The sequence below is a fragment of the Podarcis filfolensis genome (assembly GCF_964270895.1).
Source record: "Podarcis filfolensis genome assembly, chromosome: 3".
Lineage (NCBI taxonomy): Eukaryota > Metazoa > Chordata > Lepidosauria > Squamata > Lacertidae > Podarcis > Podarcis filfolensis.
The window spans coordinates 90,432,529-90,453,720 of NC_139606.1; the positions used below are offsets into that span (position 1 = coordinate 90,432,529).

Below are 21,192 nucleotides of genomic sequence, written 5' to 3' on the forward strand. Positions count from 1 at the left end.
CCGCAAGCAGAGGATCCCAACACCGGCAGCAAACCACTAAGTACAGTGCATGTGCAGCATTGCACGCATGCACTGTATGTAGTGACACCGCACATGCGCTGTATAGCGTTTGCGGCTGTAGCAGCGCCGGAGGGATCCCGGCACCGTCCATAAGGCGCTGAAGCGGCGCCAGCGGCAAACTGCTATACAGCATTTATGCATGCGTCATATGTAGCGATGCCGCACATGCACCCTACGTAGTGACGCCTGCCCCAAGTGTCACGACACCTTCCTTCGCCCCTGGGCCTTGGTAGTATTTTAAGACCTCTAAACCAAGAGGCTGTGGCTTCTTGGAAGCATTTTATTATCTTCAGCTTATATCTTGGGAGTTCCTGGGGCACCAGGAACTCTAAGCACAGTTAAAGGATGTTAAAGCTGTCAGCATGTCAAGTTCAATGGAGACTGGTCCATTTGGCCATATGAGGCAGTGCCCAACCTGTGCTGGTCTCCCTGCCTTCTTCTCCACCAGCCCCAATGGGCACCAGCCACCACTGAGCCAGTTGCCACATTTAGAGGATGCAGAGGCAGGAAACTATTTCAGATGTGCCACTTTTTGCAAGAAAGGCAAGGAGTCGCTGAATCTATGCCGTGCTGGGTGTGTTATCAGTGCAGACAGACACAGACACACTACAACATGGGGGTTCACTCCCTTAAAGAAAAAAAAGGTAGACAATTATTTTCATTTTGGAACTGCCTACATAAATGCAATCGGTACACCTTGGCCTCAGGAACAAAGAAGGTATCAGAGCAGGGGATCCACCTACTCACTAGATGAGTAGTGGGTGGGAGACAGGCCTGTGGACCTAATTAGTGACAAATCAACATCCAGAATCCTTTGCATTGCTTAGAAGTCTTTCCCTGCACATTTCTCAGGCCCACGGCCTGTCTCCTGAGGCGATAAGCATGTTGCTACTTACCCTCCTCAGTGTGCTGAACAGAGTTCATTTCAGGGATCCAAGTTGGTGCTATGATCACAGGGTACAGCATGTTCTTTAACCGCATTTCAATACCTCAAGGAAACACAATCCAATGAGGTCAATGCAGACATGGCAGCCGGCCAGACTTAACAGGTTTACCAATGAAAGAGCAGGGCTGTTACTTAACAGGCCCAGCCCACCGAAGCCTGTTTCTGTGACGATATCTATAGTGACTCTTAGAGCTTTCGCCTGAACAATCTCTCCACAAAGCATTTGCACTGTTTTGCCATGGAAGTTTAAGGTCAAGGGCCAAAGGGATTCACCATTGCAGCTAGCAACGTCAACAAACACTGCCTCAGCACACACAGTTTGATTTCTACGGGAAATTACAAGATTCTAGCTAACATGGCATTAGCAAACCATGAGGGTAAACATCAAGAATGGGGACAATAGAGACTTAGAAAGGATGGTTTTGGGGAGATTTGATTAGTCTGGCCACTTTCAACTCCTTACCTAAAATGTGCATTGTTTTCAAATATGTAAAGGTCACCTCTATACTCTCAGAGGGTAACAAAACCAACTTGCCATTAGGTTCTGGAACCCCAACATCTGCACTGGAAGGTGCAGTTTGCCAGGAGCCTGGCCAAGGGTGGGGGCATGCTCAGATTCTTCATGCCAATCTAAGGCACTACATGCTTTGCATGCAGAAGGTTCCAGAATGAATCCCTGTCATCTCCAGGCATGGCTGGGAAGGACTGACACTCTTGAGAGCGTCAGACAAGATTGAGCTAGATGGACTAATGGTAAAGGTAAAGGGACCCCTGGCCATTAGGTCCAGTCGTGGCCGACTCTGGGGTTGCAGCGCTCATCTCGCTTTATTGGCCGAGGGAACCAGAGCAGCGCACGGAAACGCCGTTTACCTTCCTGCCAGAGCGGTACCTATTTATCTACTTGCACTGGTGTGCTTTCGAACTGCTAGGTTGGCAGGAGCAGGGACCGAGCAATGGGAGCTCACCCCGTCGCGGGGATTCGAACCGCCGACCTTCTGATCGGCAAGTCCTAGGCTCTGTGGTTTAACCCACAGTGCCATACGCATCCCAGGACTAATGGTACAGCTTAGTGTAAGACAGTTTCCTATGTTCCAGATGGAGCACATCAATTATACCTCAAATCTCAACTATTAAAAAGCTCAACTATTACAATGGAGGCAGGGCAAGCTCTTAAGACAGTTTAAAGAAAGGCATAGGTAGATTCTTAACCAGGCAGGCAATTTAAGGCCTTGTCCATACTTCTGTTTGTGCCGCCTCTTTCCTCCAGAGAAAACCTGCTCTTTACAGCTGAATCGGAGCAAATGTCAGGCAGATTTTCCATGGATTGACATTTGCTCTGATTTAGAGGGTTTTTTTCCCCAGGGAAAGCAGTGGGGAAAATAGCAAACTGCTCAGACCCATGCTTTCTAGGCCTGGAACAAGCAGAAGTGTGGAAGAACCCTTAGCCTTTGCATTGTACTGACAAAAAACTCAAACAGAAACTGAGTTCTTTCCTTACCTACTTCAGTGTTCCCCACCACAAGCTTGGCAGTTGGGTACTGAGCTTTGAGCACCAACAGTTCCTTGAGGCTTGAGGGCTGAAACCACATCACTCGCTCCCCTTTGAAGCACAGTTGTTTCTGAGATTGATCAGTGTGAGTCTGAGGAAACAACACCAGATTTAGCTTCAAATCACAATACGTTGGCACACGAGCAAGGAATCTAGGCTCTGTTTGATTCTTCCTATGGTGAAGCAAGACTGAAACCATAAAGCTAAAAGTTAGAAGTAGTCAACTGTTATTGTTGTGCTTTGGTGTGTGACACCTTTATACAGTGCCTTGCAAAGTTTTCATAGGCAAAACAAAACCAAAACAAAATCTTAGGTGAAAGCAACACCACAAGGTAACTTTGTCCTTCAATATACATGTAGCAAATAGCCTTCCAAAAGTCATTGAAGTTTAACCTTCCAATGCTTTGGGCAGATCATTATGATTACGAACCTCAGCCACTCCTTATTCCATGTACCTTCATAAAGAAAGTGAGACCTTTCAAATTTGCTTAAGGGAGGGGGAGTGTGATTGTCATGTGTAGTTTGACCCTTGAGCAGGCGTTTTTCTGGCAGTACTCACAGGAACGCAGTTCTGGCACCTCTCAGGTGGGCACCTTTGCCATTATAAGAGAACAAGGTATATATTCGTGGTGAGTTCCGGCACCTCTTTTTTCTAGAAAAATAGCACTGCCCTTAGGTGCGTTTTACAAGTGTCAGAAGCATCCATAGAGCAGCTGGAGGAATGAAGTTTGGATGGCATGCATGTGCCAGCCATGTTCAGATGTCCCTATCCTCATAGGTCAGGGCTGAGGAACCTTTCTGGTGTGGCAGGCCTGATCTCGATCTCCCCCATCCTGCTGGACCAACTTTGAAAAGACCATGCACCTGTCAAATCATTTGACATCATACTGAATGCACAGGTTGGTCCCACCCCCTAGATGTGGGTGTGACCTGGCAGTGGCCCCCACCTGTCATGTAGGAACATAGAAAGCTGCCTTGTTCTGAATCAAACCATTGGTCCGTCCAACTCAGTGTCCTCTACACATATTGGCAGAAGCTCTCCAAGATTTCAGACAGGGTTCTCTCCCAGTCCTACCTGGAAGTGCCAGAGACTGAACTTGGGGTCTTCTACCACTGAGCTTTGCCTCTTCTCCTGGCTGTGCTCAGTGTCTGTTTGAAGACAATTATCTGGACACAAATAAGGGTCCTCCACCAAGGCAAGGGCAATGAATGACCAGGGGACCAGCAGAGCTTAACAACCATCACTCAAGGCCTTCAGCCACTCACTACCTCAGAATATCCTACTCCACAGGCCAGTTGGAATGATAATATGGGATAATCGTATGTCCATCTCCAGGAACTTCGTGAGGAAAGACCAAGTCACAAAAGCAGTTAAGAAGTTGTATATCTCTGTGCCAAGGCTATCCTAGGACTGCTATACCGATGCAACAACTCCAGTCTACACAAACATTGTATAACAAGTTGTTCTGTTCTCCATTGCTTCATATCTTGGGTCATAGGAAGTGCTTTTCCCTATGGAACTGTAAACTCCCAGAGATAACAGCCCTTCTGTTGTATACAACTATATTTTCCCAAGATTCTGCCTCTCCCCAGTTGTGTTTAAGTGATTCACTGCTTAAACTACAGAGGCTGAAGTGAATTCATGGTCTATTGTGCCAAGACATCATCTGAACATGTTCTCAGCCCATGCACAGAAGTCAATGGATAAATAAATCTTCCATGCAGGAGGAACACCACAAGAAAGTCATGAGAAGAGAACGTTCTTACCAATAACTCTGGTGGGAATATCGGCTCCTGGGTAGGGTCTAAAGGCTGGAACTCAGATGGATTGAACAGCTCTGAGGAGATCAGTCCCTGAAGAAATTGTCATTGGTTAGTGCATATATATTTTTTCTCACTGTTAAAGAAGATTACTACTTGTATGTCTTATTCAAAACATATCAATATTACTAGCCCAACACAGAGCAGTAGTAAAATCCTCATAGTGAGACTTTTTAAAAAAATTAAAATCCTTGCTACGAAAAGGACTTGAAACAATCACAATATTTGTTTAATAATGAACATTTAACTTTTAAATATACTTATCATGGTTTAAATAGGTATATAGATGCACATTACATCAATAGCATGGAAGCACCTTGGTCCACAGAGGACCTCCATGACCTAACAAGAACAACTGCAGTTGAATTAAATTGTGAACTGCTTCTGCTAACTCACATTCACAACCAATTCTCCCAACAAGATACAGAATCACAGAATCATAGAGTTGGAAGAGACCACAAGGGCCATCGAGTCCAACCCCCTGCCAAGCAGGAAACACCATCAGAGCACTCCTGACATATGGTTGTCAAGCCTCTGCTTAAAGACCTCCAAAGAAGGAGACTCCACCACACTCCTTGGCAGCAAATTCCACTGTCGAACAGCTCTTACTGTCAGGAAGTTCTTCCTAATGTTTAGGTGGAATCTTCTTTCTTGTAGTTTGGATCCATTGCTCCGTGTCCGCTTCTCTGGAGCAGCAGAAAACAACCTTTCTCCCTCCTCTATGTGACATCCTTTTATATATTTGAACATGGCTATCATATCACCCCTTAACCTCCTCTTCTCCTCACAGGAAGGGGCTCAGCTCACTGTTAGCCTCCCTCCCTCAGAGATCACTCACTATGTTCCAAAGGCTGCTGGGCACACTATTTCAAGACCAATAAATAAGGTATAGCTTCATCTGTACTTTGCTTAAGCATGGCTTGATATTCTATATATTTATTTCAACAAAAGAAGATGGAAGAAGAGGAACTACAGTAATAGGTTTGGGGCACTTACAGTATTGTTCTCTTTTCCATTCATGCAACAGCCGTTCACTTTTTCTCCACAGCAACCCTCACCCTATTTGGAGGGGAGAGAAAGAGCAACATGGGAACTTTCTTACATGGAGATGAAATGTCATTTGCTCTCTCTTTCCATTTAAAACAGCAACTATAAGGCACACACATATAATATTTAAAAGGACACACACTATTTCAGATGATTACGAACAGAGAAAATCCTAACAAATACAGCTGTCCTTACCCTACTTACTTGGAAATAAGCCCCACTGAAATAAGTATGTTTTAAATACAGTGGTACCTCTGGTTATGAACACAATTCGTTCTGGAGGTCCGTTCTTAACCTGAAACGGTTCTTAACCTGAGGTACCACTTTAGCTAATGGGGCCTCCTGCTGCTGCTGTGCTGCCAGGGCTTGATTTCTTTTCTCATCCTGAGGTAAAGTTCTTAACCTGAGGTACTACTTCCGGGTTAGCGGAGTCTGTAACCTGAAGTGTTTGTAACCCGAGGTGTTTGTAACCCGAGGTACCACTGTAGAGCAAACTCCCAGGCAGGTGTGAATATGGTTGCAGACTTATGTTTATATCCAGGAGTGCCAAGAGACAAGTTCTGGGGTACTGGTATACCAGACCCATAGTCAGCAGGTACCCCAGACTCTGGGCTTTCTTTTCTTTTTCTTTTTTAAAAGTAAGGCCAAGACTCAACTAATAAGGTTTACTAGGGGATACCAGCACAGCACAGCTTTCCCCTTCCTTCCCCCGGATCCCTTTCACATTCCACTCTGAAGGGTCAGAAGTACCCCCAAAGAGAATGTAGGTGAGGAAAGGGGGATCAGTCCATCTGACAAGCATAAAAGCTTGTGCACGTTGCTGAATTCATCCCTAAGTCTCTGACCCTTCTAGAAAGAAAGTTATGAAGCAAAATGTTCAAGCAACCTTCCAAGTTATTTTTGTGAGATGACCCTGCCTGGCTGCTCCCACCTTTCAGTGTTTTTAGCCAATGAGTGAAGTCAGAGCTGTGATGGTTGGTGCATAATATATAATCATATAGCATATTAAGAGCATAATCATTTGCATGTTTACTTGAAAGTAAATCTGGGTACGTTTAGTGGTGCTTAGTCTCAAGTTAAGTGTGCACAGAATTGCAGTCTAAAAGCTCCTGAAATCCCAATACTACAGTAACTACTATTTCCTGAAACCTGACATGGGAATCTCAGAATATAACCGACAAACTTTAAAACCTGTTTTAATAGTCATTCTCCTTTCCCCGAGAGAATCCTAGTAGTTTTGAGGGGGCTAGGAAAATTTTCAACAGAATTCTCTGTACCCTCAGCAACCTGCAATAGTGATTTGGGGAAAGACAGGTATGAAATATCCTAATTGCAGTGATTTAAAGTACATCACACAAAATAATAATAATTTTCTCCTCTTGGAAATGTATGACAGGTTTAAGAGACAACCAACCTTAAACCATTAACCAACTTACCACATTATTTTGCTTTCCAGCCATGCAGCAACCAAGACCATTAACTTTATTCCCACAGCATCCCCCATCCTAGATGGAAAGAAATGTTTCAAAAGAAGCTCCATCAAAGCTATATTAATTTAACACATTTGCTAATGAAACCATTTAACCATACAGATTTAGGGCTCATTCATTCATTAAAAGTGGAAAGTAAGGTTCCCATACCTCCATTAATTCTCCATAGTCCGTATGGATTTCTGCTACAAGTCCGCTCACCTTTTCCAGGTGGGCGGCGTTGCAGCCAGGCATCCAGGGCCCTGCAGTGATCCGGTGGGGGGCTGGAATTGGCACCCTCCATGTCACTGTCCAGGCTGTGTCACTGGTGCTGGGCGGGGCCCCACCCATGGGTAGCCCTGCTGACCAATCAGCAACTGTGGGAGGCGTGGCCACGGGGAGCCCTCCTTTCTTGCCCTTCCCCGGATCTCCCAACCCACCCACCCACCCTCTTTTTATGCTTTTCTATGACACAACCTTGCTATGGACAAACGTCAGCCGCCATATTGTTGGGGCCAAGTGGGAATTTTCCCCACTTGGCAAATTGGCACCAATCATTTGGCTTTCACCTACCTTATAGCAATCATCACAACTCTGTGAGATTAGGCACTGGGTAAGCCTTTGTTTGGATGGAGGGGAGTTGTAGCCTCCGCCTGCCCCTCCTCATTAAGGGTATCCTGTTAAAGGGATCCGGGGGTGTGGATTCTGTCTGATGCCCGGACATGGGCTAGGGCCATGCCACAACCCCAACGGGGACCCCTCAGGATGCCCGTATTTGATTTAAGTCATAGGGCTCCCCCTATTTGTGGTTTGCTCTTAGATGGATTCCCTGCAGATGGGCAGGAGTCGAGATATAGCCTGGCTTCACCCAATGTCTAAGCTAAACCGCTCACATCTGTAACCAATAAAGTTGTGGCCTATTTGAACCCATAAACTTAAATACTTGTATCCGTGTGTTTATTATCCCCTAGGGAACTGCGGATCATGCAAATCACTGCCTAAATACACTTTCTCCTCCCTTAATCCAGATTTTCTCATACCATCTCCTTTCTAGAGTATCCCTTTCCCTAACCAGACTTAAATTAATGAAGTGAACACCAGTTTGAAATAAATTTGCCAACATGGGATATCATCTTCAAGGATGTTTTCTTGTACCAGTCCTACATAAATGAATGGGAGCCATGGAAGGGCAGAGTGTTCTTTCACATCCTATATTAATTTCAATAGAGTTTGCACCAGAACTCCTCCAAGAATCATGATCTGTTCCAGAAAATCCAGACTTTAGAACAGATCCTCCCCGCCCCCATTAGAAGTGCTAGCTCTGTAAAGCATAGGTAGGCAATGTGGAATGTGCCTTCCATATGTTGCTAGACCACAGATGGATGGGACTTGGAGTCCCACAACATCTGGAGGATGCCATGTTCGCTACCTTTGTTGTAACAACATTTGTGGCAAGATTGCTAAAAATGGAGGAGGCACTGGAGAAGTGAAAGCAAATTGGTTTGTATCCAATGTTAGTCCTGTTCAGAGTAGGTCCACTGAAATTCAAAGACATGACTAATGTACAACCATTAATACGAATGGGTCTGCTCTGAGTAGGACTAACATTGGACACAGCAGACTAACCTTTTCTATTTTAGGTGTATAATCCATTGGCATTGATCAAAAGCTAGCCTAACTCTACGAAATGCTTTCGATCTCTGGCTTCTTACCTTTGCAAATGTCCGGTAACCCTCCAGAATGGGCCTGTATCCAGTACAGCGGCAGAGATTTCCTGAATCACCAAATCAAGTTGCAGAGGTTAGGAATCACTTAAGGATGTACAAGAAAAAAATGATATTTATTTTGGCTCTGCTCTACCATGGAGGACATTAAACTTTCTGAGGATATCCAAAATTCACCCCCAGAGAAATGAGTGAGTATCATTGTGGTTCTATATAACTTTGAAAATGCGGTTCCAATCTCAAATGGCAACACAACCATAACCTCCAGGTAACACAGAATTGACCTGAATTGTTTGCCAAACTTCCTTTCCAAATGTTTGCCCAGCTTTGCTGCTATATTACTAGTTAATAAATTTTGCCTTGTAAGCTCTCTACCTTACAAGGATTATCTGAGGGCCAAATGGTAAAAGAGATGAAGAAATTTTGTGCAGTATTTTCCCTAGCAATTTTTAAAAATATATAAGATGATTCGCCCACCCCCAACCCGCAATGATCTAATTCCATCAGCAAGGACAGTCTAATTGGAATGCATGAGGGGGTATGTTAACTTTTTATTTTTAAATGGCACACATACTCTGCTGAGTCACAATGACAGGGCCATTCCCACCACCGCCAAGGATGGCAAAGCAGCTGAAGGCAGCTGAATTTCTTTTCTTAATATCCAAGGTGTAAGGTTGAACATGTAACAGCCCATCAGTTCTCCAATCATATATGCAGCCCCCTCCCCAAAAAATCAGGTTGTGTCGTGGGGGGTCGGACAAAAGTTAGTAAGATTCAAAAACCTTTCACCTTGGAAAGCATCTTCAATTGCTTCCATTTTGGGTTCAGGCTGATTGCGAAGGAGCGTGTACATGGACATAACAATGCCAGGAGTGCAGAAACCACACTGAGACCCATGGCTTTTGGCTATTCTTTCCTGGAAGAATGCAAGGACAGAAGGCTCTTATTAGTATGACAATGGTCCCCTTAGTTGATCTAGGACGGAACAACGTCTTGCCGAAGAAGGCACAGAGTTCAGAGGCCTAATTTCTTAAGTAATCACTAACCACATCTGCTGTGGTATGTGTGTAATTGTGCTTTATCCTTAATGGAAACACCATGCTTAAACACGTGCCTAAAACATGCACATTCTTCATTTGAGGATTCACTGCCAGTAGTGATGTACTCAACCATAATCACGATAATATTTCTTCTTTCATCGGTTGAAACTTTGAAGAAAAAGACACATTCATACGCCTACCCATGTGCACAAGAGCACAATCTTGGTGCTGTTGCTAAGGGTTTCATGCAGTGTCCATTTTTCCTGTGAGACTTCCCAATTCACCCTGCATAGTTTGTCAATACATAGTTGCGTTAACTTTTCAGCTTGGTGCCATCAGTAAATGTAATAAGCATACTCCTGCTTTGCTCCCAAAATGACTACCAAATAGCTCAGAAGGGTGCAACGACTTCATCTTGATGAACTGTATCTACTCTTGGTGAACCATACACTTTTCTCCAACTAGAGAGCATCCTCCTCTTTCCTTTAGCCAGCTCCTTGACTGCCATACAATGCCTGAATTGATTGGGAAAGGGCTTACAAAACACATAAGGCTTAGCAATTCACTGTGCCTTGAGCAAGGTAATATGGAAGGGCAGGGACTGTTAGAATGTAGGTTCAACTCCACACCTTACCTGCACTGGGTGCAGCCTTGTCTTTGTGCTTCCTATGCCTTCAATGGTAGTTACTGCTACATGGTGGAGAGCACAGATAGGAAATAAACAAGCATTTGCAGAAAAATGTCTAGAGCCATGAGTTAAGGAAGTTGTTCACTTTGTAAAATTGCTTGCTGGTAACACTAATGAAAGCCAATGGGCTGTTGGCTTGTACTGAAACTGCACACACAACATTGGTCAGAAGCAAGTTGTCCTAGCAAGCAAATATTGCAGAAGGGTATGCAAATTAGGCTGTGTACACATTGCCATTTCCTCTGCCTTCAGCATTATATGTAGAGGATGTGTATACTTGTGAAGAGATCCATGACCTGGAACATGGAAGGCAGATTGAGAGTATATGGGTAAAAATTGTAGGAGAGGGAAACAGCAGTGACCTTACTATAGGTGTCTGCTATAGACCTCTAAGCCAGACTGAAGACTTGGATGATGCCTTCCTACAGCAGATTACCAAACATTCAGAAAAGGAGAGATATAGTAGTCATCGCCGAAGAATTGATGCTTTTGAATTATGGTGCTGGAGGAGACTCTTGAGAGTCCCATGGACTGCAAGATGATCAAACCTATCCATTCTTAAGGAAATCAGCCCTGAGTGCTCACTGGAAGGACAGATCCTGAAGCTGAGACTCCAATACTTTGGCCACCTCATGAGAAGAGAAGACTCCCTGGAAAAGACCCTGATGTTGGGAAAGATTGAGGGCACAAGAAGAAGGGGATGACAGAGGACGAGATGGCTGGACAGTGTTCTCGAAGCTACCAGCATGAGTTTGACCAAACTGTGGGAGGCAGTGGAAGACAGGAGTGCCTGGCGTGCTCTGGTCCATGGGGTCACGAAGAGTCGGACACCACTAAACGACTAAACAACAACATAGTAGTAGTAGTCATGGGATACCTCAACTACCCCAATATCAGTTGGAACTCAAACTCTACCAAGAATACAAGGTCCAACAAATTTCTCCATTGCCTCACTGACAATTACATATCCCAGAAAGTGGAAGAAGCAACAAGGGGATCAGCTATCTAGGACCTGGTCCTCACCAATAGGGAGGAACTGATTGATGAAGTGGAAGTACTGGGAACCTTGGGAGGAAGTGATCATGTCCTCTTGAGTTTCATGATGCAGAGGCAAGGGAAAGCTGAGTGTAGTTGGACATACACTCTGAACTTTAAGAAGGCTGATTTCAAGAAGCTTAAGAAACAACTGGGTGAGATCCCATGTTCCGAAATACTCAAAGAGAAGGGAGTCCACGATGGATGAGAGTTTCTTAAAGGTGAAATACTGAAGACACAAGGCAGACAATTCCAACAAGAAAGAAAAATAGGAGGCATTTAAAGAAATCAGTGTGGCTGCATAAGCAGCTTACAGATGAGCCGAGATGCAAGAAGGGCATGCATAGGGAAAGAAAATGGAAATCACAAAGGGAGAGTACACAGGAGTAATCAATAGTTGCAAGCCCTCTGCATGGATAAGATTGAGAAATGTGATTGGGCGACAGAGAGAGGGTGGAACTGCTCAATACCTACTTTGCCTCTGTCTTCACCCAAAAAGAAAGCAGTGACCAACCTGGTGATAACAGGATAAATGATGCAAGGAAAGAGCTGCAGCCTGAGATAGGAAAAGAAGTGGCAAGTTACTTTACAGTAAAGGAATTCAAATATCCAGGGCCTGATGAGCTGCACCCAAGGATTCGAAAGGAGCTTCTTTTAAGCCAGGAAGGTGTACTGTACATAGCCTAAGTGGTATAAATCCAACTTGGGCTCCAACCCAGATAGAGTCATGGGCTGCAATGTATTCTATGCAACTACAAGCTCAAGACATAGGATGGAAGTGATCGCTGTGCCTCTTGTGTTGTGAGATGGATGGGAAGGTACCACACACACTCAAGCACTACAGGCAGATATCACATTGGATGTGCACACAGATAGACATCCACGTTCCATTTGAGCACATGATTCCCAACCCAGGAAAGGAATTCATGCTCAGAATTTCACAGGAAACCCAATAAAGTTTCCTGGTTCCCCAGCCCCCAAAATGCTGAAGAATCATTTCCAAAGCAAGACTATACAAACTACTAAAGCCAACATTCTGAAAATGGGTGAGTTTGATAAAAAAGGGTGGGCTATGAACTCCTAAAGATTTAAATTAAGATTGTGCTGCTGTGAAGAGAAACAGGGCAAAGGGAAGCAAAGCAGGGAAGATGAGCTAAGAAGAGACCAAGAGAAAAGTAGATTCACTCAGTATACGGATGCTGAACTTTGGCACAAAACTGTCCATTGCATTAAAGCAAACATTAATCTTACTAAGCAAACAAATCTGGGAAAGGCCAGTGGGTTTTAATAAGCACCCTTATCAGATGTTAAAGCTAGGAAATCAAGATAACAGCAGGGGGCAAAACATTTGGATGTGCCGTAACATAGGGTAATAATGTATTTTGCCATTTCTAGGAAACCAAAAGGATTGCACAGGCCAAGGGTGATGAAGCTGCCAGCCCCTAGAAGTTGCTTGACTCCAGCTCCCATCGTCCCTGATCATTGGCCATGCTGGCTGGGGCTGATGGGAGTTGAGAGCCAAACCATACCTGGTTGCCCCTACTCTATACAATGAGATTGTTGCGTGAGCCAGCCCCAATTCTTGGCATTTTTTAAAAAAAAGACTCACAGCACCATGCTAAGCACCGTGTCTATTCAGAAGCAAGTCCTCAGTGGGGCTTACTCCCACATGAATGACGATATACTTTCAGCCCAAGTGATTACATAAAGGAAGACCCAGCTGGCATATTGTGGAGCTGCATGAGGCTTGAATGTAGTGCCAAGCAGCTACTTCGGCAAATATTTTTAAAATAAATTGCATTTTGTCCTAGATGACCATCGCTCAGAGATGGGGAACCTTCGACCCTCTAGAAACTGCTCAAGTACAACTTGCATTATCTCTGACCATTGGCTACACTGGCTGGCACTGATGGAAGTTGACGTCCGAGAATTTCTGGAGGGCTGCAGGTTCCCAATCATAGGCAAACTTTCTGCCACCCATCAAAGGAACAGAGCAAACAAAGTTATCCAATGCATTTGGAAATCTATGGGAGGAACAGACTTTACACAATTACATTTTTTCCATCCACTGAGAATCTGTACTCCGTACTGCCGATACCTACATTAGAAACCCATTCACCCATCTCATCACTTGCCATTCAAAGGATACATGGTTTTCTTCTGGGATCTGTCGAACTTGGAAATCATAACAGTGCAGGCACCACATCCACCTTCTCCGCAGCCCAGCTTCGTTCCACATAAGCCCACTAACAGTATGGCAGTTAAGGAAAAACATACCAACCGAGCAAGAAATTCTTAAATATATCTACAGCCACTGCTTCTTATAGCAGGGTCAGTTTCCAGATGCACAGAGTAAATAAAAGATTGAGTTATCCAATTTGTCTAGGACTATCCAACACTTTCTTAGGACACAACAAAAACATATTGCGGCCTAGGTTTCTTCATCATCCTTCAAAACCATTTCTGTTTCCTTGTTAGTGGTAATTCACTTATTTTTGCTTGTGCAAATAAATGTATCAACTGATACAAAAGTACAGAAGAATGGTCTTAAATATCTAGATATGAATTATCCTTTTTTAATTGCTGGAGTGGATCAGCCAGTGAAAAAGAAATGTAGAATTGTGTTTACAAACACATGCTTTATTCACTTCTTAACAACACATGACCAGCTAAAGAAACATCAGATTTAGGCATCACTTCCCCAACATAGTTCATAGATGTTTAGTTCCGACAAAGATTATTATGGATGTTAGCGCATATCTTTGGATGGAAAAAATGCATGATATTTACCTTAAAAGTATTCTTAATCTAGTTAGCACTACATGGCCACTTGTCCATGAAAATAGAGGCCAGCCTTTTTTTGTGTGGAAAAAACAAATAGTTGGGCCCTAAAAATCAGTTATGTTACCACATATTAACCCCCAGCACTGCAGAATTTGCTTCAATTTTAATCCAAACCAGAGAGGTATTTCCTCCAAACCACCCAGCCAGCTGTTCTCTCTCCAATCTGTTGATTATCCAACTCCCCTCCCAAACCAATATCCAGCAGGACCAAACCAGTATTCCAGCAGCACCAAACCATGAGGAAAACGGGGAGAGGGAGGGACATATTTCTGCACCTGACATGGTGTGTTGCCATGCACTGGACCATGAGGCCATGAGGAAAGTAGTTAACTTCATTCCCTGGCATCAGAGACAGGACTGGGAGAGACTACCCTCCCCTCTACCCATGGCTTGCTGTCAACTACTGCAACCAGGAGGCTTCCAAGTCTGTGAGGGAGATTGACGAAGTCAAATTCACTCAGAAATAGGCCAAGCTGTTTTTCAGTTGTGGGTCATGGGAGTAGGTGGCTCAACTAATTTCAGAGCCAATCTGACAAGCCAAATAAAGGGGGGTTGATACAACAGAGAGGCTTTTGCTCTCAGTCTTGAACCACATTAAGCATCATTGAGACTGGGAATGGTAGGTGTAGGAATAGCGGGAGAAACGGTATTAGCAGGTGCCCAGTTCTAAATTCAAGTGAAGCTCAAATTCTGCAGGACCATCTATACAACTATGCCTTGGCCATTTTAAAACTGCACGCAGGACGTGCCGGCTGACATCAGATACGTTTCCTTCGAAGGTAGGTTAGCAAAGTAGTTTCCGGGTCCACATTCTTCTCCACCACCTGGAAGACAAGAAACATGATTTCCTTAAGATATGTGTCCATGCATGCGCTATAGTCAGTGCGTCACCAGCATCAGAAAGTATTTTGGAAGTCAGAAAATTCTGATGATTGTCAGTAAATCTCCCAAACCATCATTTTAAACAAGCAAACAAACAAAAGAGCTCTCTGCATTATGCTATGGTTATGGAATGGGTATGTTAGCACTGTAGGATTTATCCCTTTGGTTTTCTAGGCGATTGTATTATGGTGTTTGACTTGATAGATCTTTTCTTTGGAAAGGTTGTTATTTATTTGCTGCTTGATAGATTCTTGTTTTATGGGAATTGTGATTTTCAACCTGTTTAATTTTGTACATCATCCGGAGAGCTATTCTTATTGGGTGACTGTAAACTAAGAAATATTTAATAAAAATTATTATTTTTAAAAAATGGAATAAATAATAGTATGACACTAATTATATTGTGGTATTTCTGTCCTATACTGTGTTTTGTTTTGTTTTAGAAGCCCCAAGTGCCTTTCCCCCTTTCTATTTTGTTGAATCATGGAATTGTAAAATGGAAGGGACCTTGAGGATCATCTAGTCCAACCCCCTGCAATGCAGTAATATGCAGGGGATTGAACCTGCAACCTGAGCAGTATAAGCACCACGCTCTACTTGTTTTTATAAAAGTCTTGCTAACTACCATGTGTACTCTATTCTCTGAATGGAAAGGCAGGCCATAAGGGCAAAGGGAAGACCAGCACTGTCCTATCCATTAGCCAGTGAAAGAGCAGCCACTCTGGTGCTTGCTTTCCTCTTCCCTCCCCATTTGCTTTTCCTTTTGTGTCTGTACAAAATATACAAGGGCAGGTACCGCTTACCTTTCAAAATATGTATGGCGGTTGGAGGACCAGGAATTTTGGGGACTTTATAAGTGAAATAAAATAAAATAATAATAATTAATAATAATGGCAATTTAGCTTTGGGCACTTTCATGCATTGTGATTTTTTTGAGGGGGTTTTGACTGACACCTCCCCATGGGTGCCATAGGAGGTACTGGCAAGCAAACTGATGCTCATGGATGCCCTGCTGCTGACCCCTGCAGTAAAAGCTTAAAATCTGCCTGACAACATCTGAAGTGGCTTTTTTTTTCTTTGTTTACCTTGCCTCTCAGGTTCTAGATGGAACTTCAGATGCCTGGGGCAGCACAAGCCTTTGTTCCTGCTGCTGCAGCTATCGCAAGCCCACAGGATCAGGACAGGACTTTTTGTCAAGATCAAAATGGCACAATTTTCTTCCTACATGTAGAAGGCAGGCACACATATTTATTACTGCAAAGCAGACTTTGTGGCACCTCAAGTTGCCCTCCATTCCTACAGTCTTGGCTTAACACTTTTGGCCTTGCCAATTCCTCTCCCGGCCTTCAGCCAAATTAACCATTTCCTTGCAACAAAACAGCTCTTGCACAATAGCTGCTTGCATATGACCTTCGCTGGCTTTCTCAGTAGGCTAATCCAAAGTATGTACCTACAAACCATGTGTTGTACACATATGTATGGGTCATGGCACAGTGGTTTGGCAGGCGGTCCCAGATTTAATCCCCAGCTTTCCTAGGTATGGCTGCAACTTCCTCCAAAGCATTCAGTCTTGGGGATTATGGCAGCCGGGGGTGGGGGCTTTTTACTTTTAGAGCTCCATAAAATTATGCATGGGGTGGAGGAAAAGAGATGCTTTTCTCCCTCTCTCATAGTACTAGAACTCAGGGACATTCAGTGAAGCTGAATATTGAAAAATCAGCACGGACTAAGGACTTCTCCACGTGGTTCATAGTGTTACAGAAGTTGGGTGCCACCCCTCACTCTCTGCCGAGTGGTAGCAAACTTCCAGGGACTTCCACCCAAGGTCTGTGCTCCTTTGGAGAATTGAAGACGCAGCAGAGACTGTCCTAGCTTTAAGAAATATGATTTATTCACCTTTTTACACCTTCAGTTTGCATGGAAGGAGTCCAGATCCTACAGCATGGTCATCTTAAGCAAGGCTTGTTCCCCACAGAAGTGCAGCTCAGGATTCAATGGCATCTCCCCCAGCCAGCCTTCAGCCAGCCTGCCTAACCTGGAGCCCAGTCTTTATTCTCTCCCTTCTTCCCAGCACACCTTGCTCAAAAGCAGTCTTTTCCTGCCACTTCTCTCACGCATCCCTTCACCATGGCAACCTCAGTCTGCCCAGGCCCAAGATTCCTCTTACAGTGGCCATCAACACCTTTTGTCATGTTGTTGTTGTTGTTGTTTAGTCGTTTATCGTGTCCGACTCTTCGTGACCCCATGGACCAGAGCACGCATGGCACTCCTGTCTTCCACTGCCTCCCGCAATTTGGTCAAACTCGTGTTAGTAGCTTCAAGAATGCCTCTTATCGCAGCTGAGGCCCTGGCTTGGAAAGGAAGCTTAGCCTGTATTTTTCCGCTGACCTCCAATCTTCCCTTCAATACTCCAAATAATCAAAATCCTACCATTTATTAATTTACAGGGTTTATAGCAATAGAACTCAATCCCACAGGAGGAAGTTATGGCCACCAACTTGTCTGGTTTTAAAATAGGATTAGACAAAAATCCATGAATGGCAAAGCTGTCAGTGGCTAGTAGCCAAAATGGCGACATTCTCCATTAACTGCCAGAGGCAGTAAAGCCTGCAAATACCAATTGCTGGGTAGAGAGAGCCCTGTTGTGCTTTGCTCCTGCTTCCCACAGGCATCTGGTTGGCTACTGTGAGAAAAGGATGCTGGCCCAGATGGGCCTTTGCTCTGATCCCACAGGCTCTTCTTTGTGCTTTTCGGGGTGCTCAGTTATGTACAAGTTGTTGCTGTCCCAGTGCATTCTGAGAATTCTAGCAGGAAGAGAAGCTTGCAAAAATTTATCATTTGCCCGATAATAAATGTTGGAAATGTAAAGAAATGTAAAGAAATGTAAAGAAAATGAAGGTACATTCTTTCACCTTTGGTGGACGTGCCCAAAGATTAAGGCTTTCTGGGAGATGATCTATAATGAAATGAAAAAGGTATTTAAATATACCTTTCTGAAGAAACCAGAGGCCTTTCTCCTGGGCATAGTCGGCCAATTGGTGCCAAAGAAGGATAGAACTTTCTTTATGTATGCAACAACAGCAGCAAGAATACTTATTGCAAAGTATTGGAAGACACAAGAGCTACCCACCCTGGAAGAGTGACAGATGAAGGTGACGGATTATATGAAATTGGCGGAAATGACTGGCAGAATCCGAGACCTAGGAGAAGAGTTGGTGGAAGAAGACTGGAAGAAATTTAAAGACTATCTTCAGAAATACTGTAAAATTAATGAATGTTAAAATGATGTTGGATTGAAAATAAGCGGCATTAGCAACAAAGTTAATAAGAATATGCAAAAATGAATTGATAATGGATGAAAAGATAGAGTTATAATATGTTAAGATACAGAGTTAAGATAAATGAAAGAGGGTAAGGATTTGCTGATTTGATTATTTAAATGGGAATATAAAAAGGGGAGGTGTGAGGAGGCCAAAGAAATAAGCTAATGAGTTCAAAGTTACAAAAAACGGATTTGTTTTTAATTCTTTTTTTAGCTATTTGTCTTTTGTATTTTGTATTCATCTTTATTCATCTTTTTTCTTTTTCATGTATTTCTCTATGTTCTTTTTTTTTTTGTATCCTTTTCTTATTATATGACCTTTTTTCATTTTGTAAACTTACGTTTTTGTGAAACTTCAATAAATATCTTTTAAAAAAAAGAGAGAAGGTGTGCCAAGCAGCTTCTTAAGGAACACTGAGGGAAATTCCCCAATGAAGAGATTGATTTTCCAAACATGTCAAGACAATAACCACTTGTGCAGCTGTCTCTCATTTGGTTTGACTTGCTCTACAACTTCTTTTTTAATCCTTTCCTGCTATGCCCAGGTATTCCATGCCCTGCACACATAACAATTTGCCCAACTGTCGTAACTGTTGCAGTTTGCTAAGCAGGATTCCTGACATCTCTTTCCTCTTTGGAAACAGAACACCTTCTTTCCTTCCAACGCTTGGCCTCCATCAAGCCCTTCCATATTTTTTAAAAAATTACAAATTATACTAAAACAGAAAGAATTGCATGTTATTGTTGCATGTGCAAGCTGCTTTACAGGCATGATTAAAAGCAGCACTAGAATATCCATCCACCTTCGGGGTGGGGGGAAGTATCCACTGCCTATTCTAGGATTTAATGTTTCAAGCTGCGCTACTGAAGAAACACATTTGGCCATTGAAAGTTCCATTTGCCTGCTGACTGTTGTGGCAAACTGAAAGTGGTGGTTTATCTAGGATAGCTTCCTGGGCCATTTTCTCCCATCTTTCTGTATACAATGTCTTTATGGTGTTTAGAAGCCTGTCTGTTTTGATGTTTGGCTGCATTAGGCTGCACATTTGCAGCTAATCCACTTCACGACTGCATTCATTGCTATAGTTTGTCCCATTTTGTATATTTTAGTAAAAAATTGCAGTTTCTTTGTTCCGACTTCTCACGTTGTCTTTTGAAACTGAAATCCCCTGGGGAAGGCAGAAGGTTTCACAAAACTGCCCTGCCAACTTTAAGCTGCTGCCACCTGTTTTATCAACCTGGCAGTGGTGACAAGCTAGCAGTTCGAAAGCACGTCAAAGTACAAGAAGATAAATAGGTACCACTCCAGCGGGAAGGTAAACGGCGTTTCCGTGCACTGCTCTGGTTCGCCAGAAGCGGCTTAGTCATGCTGGCCACATGACCCGGAAGCTATACGCCGGCTTCCTCAGCCAATAAAGCAAGATTAGCGCCGCAACCCCAGAGTTGGCCACGACTGGACCTAATGGTCAGGGGTCCCTTTACCTTTTAGTGGTGACAGTGCCTCTGGGAGATCCTCTTCCCTCACAACAAGGCTGCAGAGTGAGTGCAGGAAGCATTGACTTCAAGTCTGATTGACTTAACAATGACCAGTCAGAATGAGGGCAAATGTCCCCACGACACAGCCTCCTGAGGCCAAAATGTTGCTCCGGCCAAGGAACGCAATTTGACGCAACTCCTCATTACCTTTTAATTCATGGGTAGGCAACCTAAGGCCCAGGGGCCAGACCTGGCCCAGTCGCCTTCTAAATCCGGCCCGCAGATGGTCCGGGAATCAGCGTGTTTTTACATGAGTAGAATGTGTGCTTTTATTTAAAATGTATCTCTGGGTTATTTTTGGGGGCATAGGAATTCGTTCCTTTTTTCCCAATAAAAATATAGCCCGGCCCCCCACAAGATCTGAGGGGCAGTGGACCAGCCCCCTGCTGAAAAAGTCTGCTGACCCCTGATTAATTTAATTCATTCAGAACCTCTAAGGCGAGAGCTGGTTCTGGAGAACTCTTAATCAGAAACATCCCAGGCAGCTCAGCCTCTGTTGTTAGCAACACTGCTTACTTTTATCTTTCCTTATTAGCTAGACACTTAGGTTTTATTTCAAAGACTTTACCCTTAGGGTCAGAAGGACAACATTCCTTTGCATTTCTCTTCCTGGCCGTAGGGCATGGAATCTCTGTTGTGATTATTATTAACAGATTATCTAAGCACATTTCCTACTCATGCGCAATAAGGTGATCATGTGCTCCTAGCTCTTACCACTGCACAAGCGACTGAAAAGTATTTATTCGATGTTTACATCACCTAGATTGGCAGAAGACTCAGGGCAGACAAACATAACACATAATTTATCTATGGAATCGGTGGCTCGTGTAGGTCAGGGTTGTGGGTTTGAGCCCCATATTGGGCAAAAGATTCCTGCATTGAGGGGGTTGAGCTAGATGACCCTCGTGGTCCCTTCCAACTCTACAATTTCTATGATTCCTGTTCTACCCTTTCTACTGAGATCTATGGGAATTCTTCATCTTATTTTACCCTAGAATCATAGAACTGTAGAGTTGGAAGGGACCACCAGGGTCATCTAGTCCCACCCCCTGCAATGCAGGAATCTTTTGCCCAATGTGGGGTTCGAACCCACAACCCTGACATTAAGAGCCACATGCTCTAACCAACTGAGCCATCTCAGTTCTATTATACACTTTAGGATAAAGTGCTTCAGTTTGGTTTTTTTTTATTTCTCCCTTACTTTCTTAATCCTGATCTGTTATGTACTG

The 21,192-nt window shown here is 43.7% G+C and overlaps 1 protein-coding gene across 3 annotated transcripts in view; it reads right to left on the minus strand.

Moving 5' to 3' along the window:
- The window catches only part of XDH (xanthine dehydrogenase), a 59,609-nt gene that overhangs the window by 33,127 nt on the left and 5,290 nt on the right, over positions 1–21,192 (minus strand). For all 3 annotated transcript variants that reach the window (XR_014545717.1, XR_014545718.1, XM_083604456.1), the window contains exons 2-11: positions 14,990–15,047; positions 13,529–13,625; positions 10,291–10,399; positions 9,406–9,532; positions 8,605–8,666; positions 6,860–6,928; positions 5,373–5,435; positions 4,323–4,409; positions 2,505–2,646; positions 957–1,049 (exon numbers count right to left, since the gene is read on the minus strand). Coding sequence is in view for 1 of the 3 variants with exons in the window: in XM_083604456.1 (XP_083460582.1) it covers positions 957–1,049; positions 2,505–2,646; positions 4,323–4,409; positions 5,373–5,435; positions 6,860–6,928; positions 8,605–8,666; positions 9,406–9,532; positions 10,291–10,399; positions 13,529–13,625; positions 14,990–15,047 (907 nt within the window). In the remaining 2 variants the exon portion in view is untranslated. The remainder of the gene's footprint in view (positions 1–956; positions 1,050–2,504; positions 2,647–4,322; positions 4,410–5,372; positions 5,436–6,859; positions 6,929–8,604; positions 8,667–9,405; positions 9,533–10,290; positions 10,400–13,528; positions 13,626–14,989; positions 15,048–21,192) is intronic.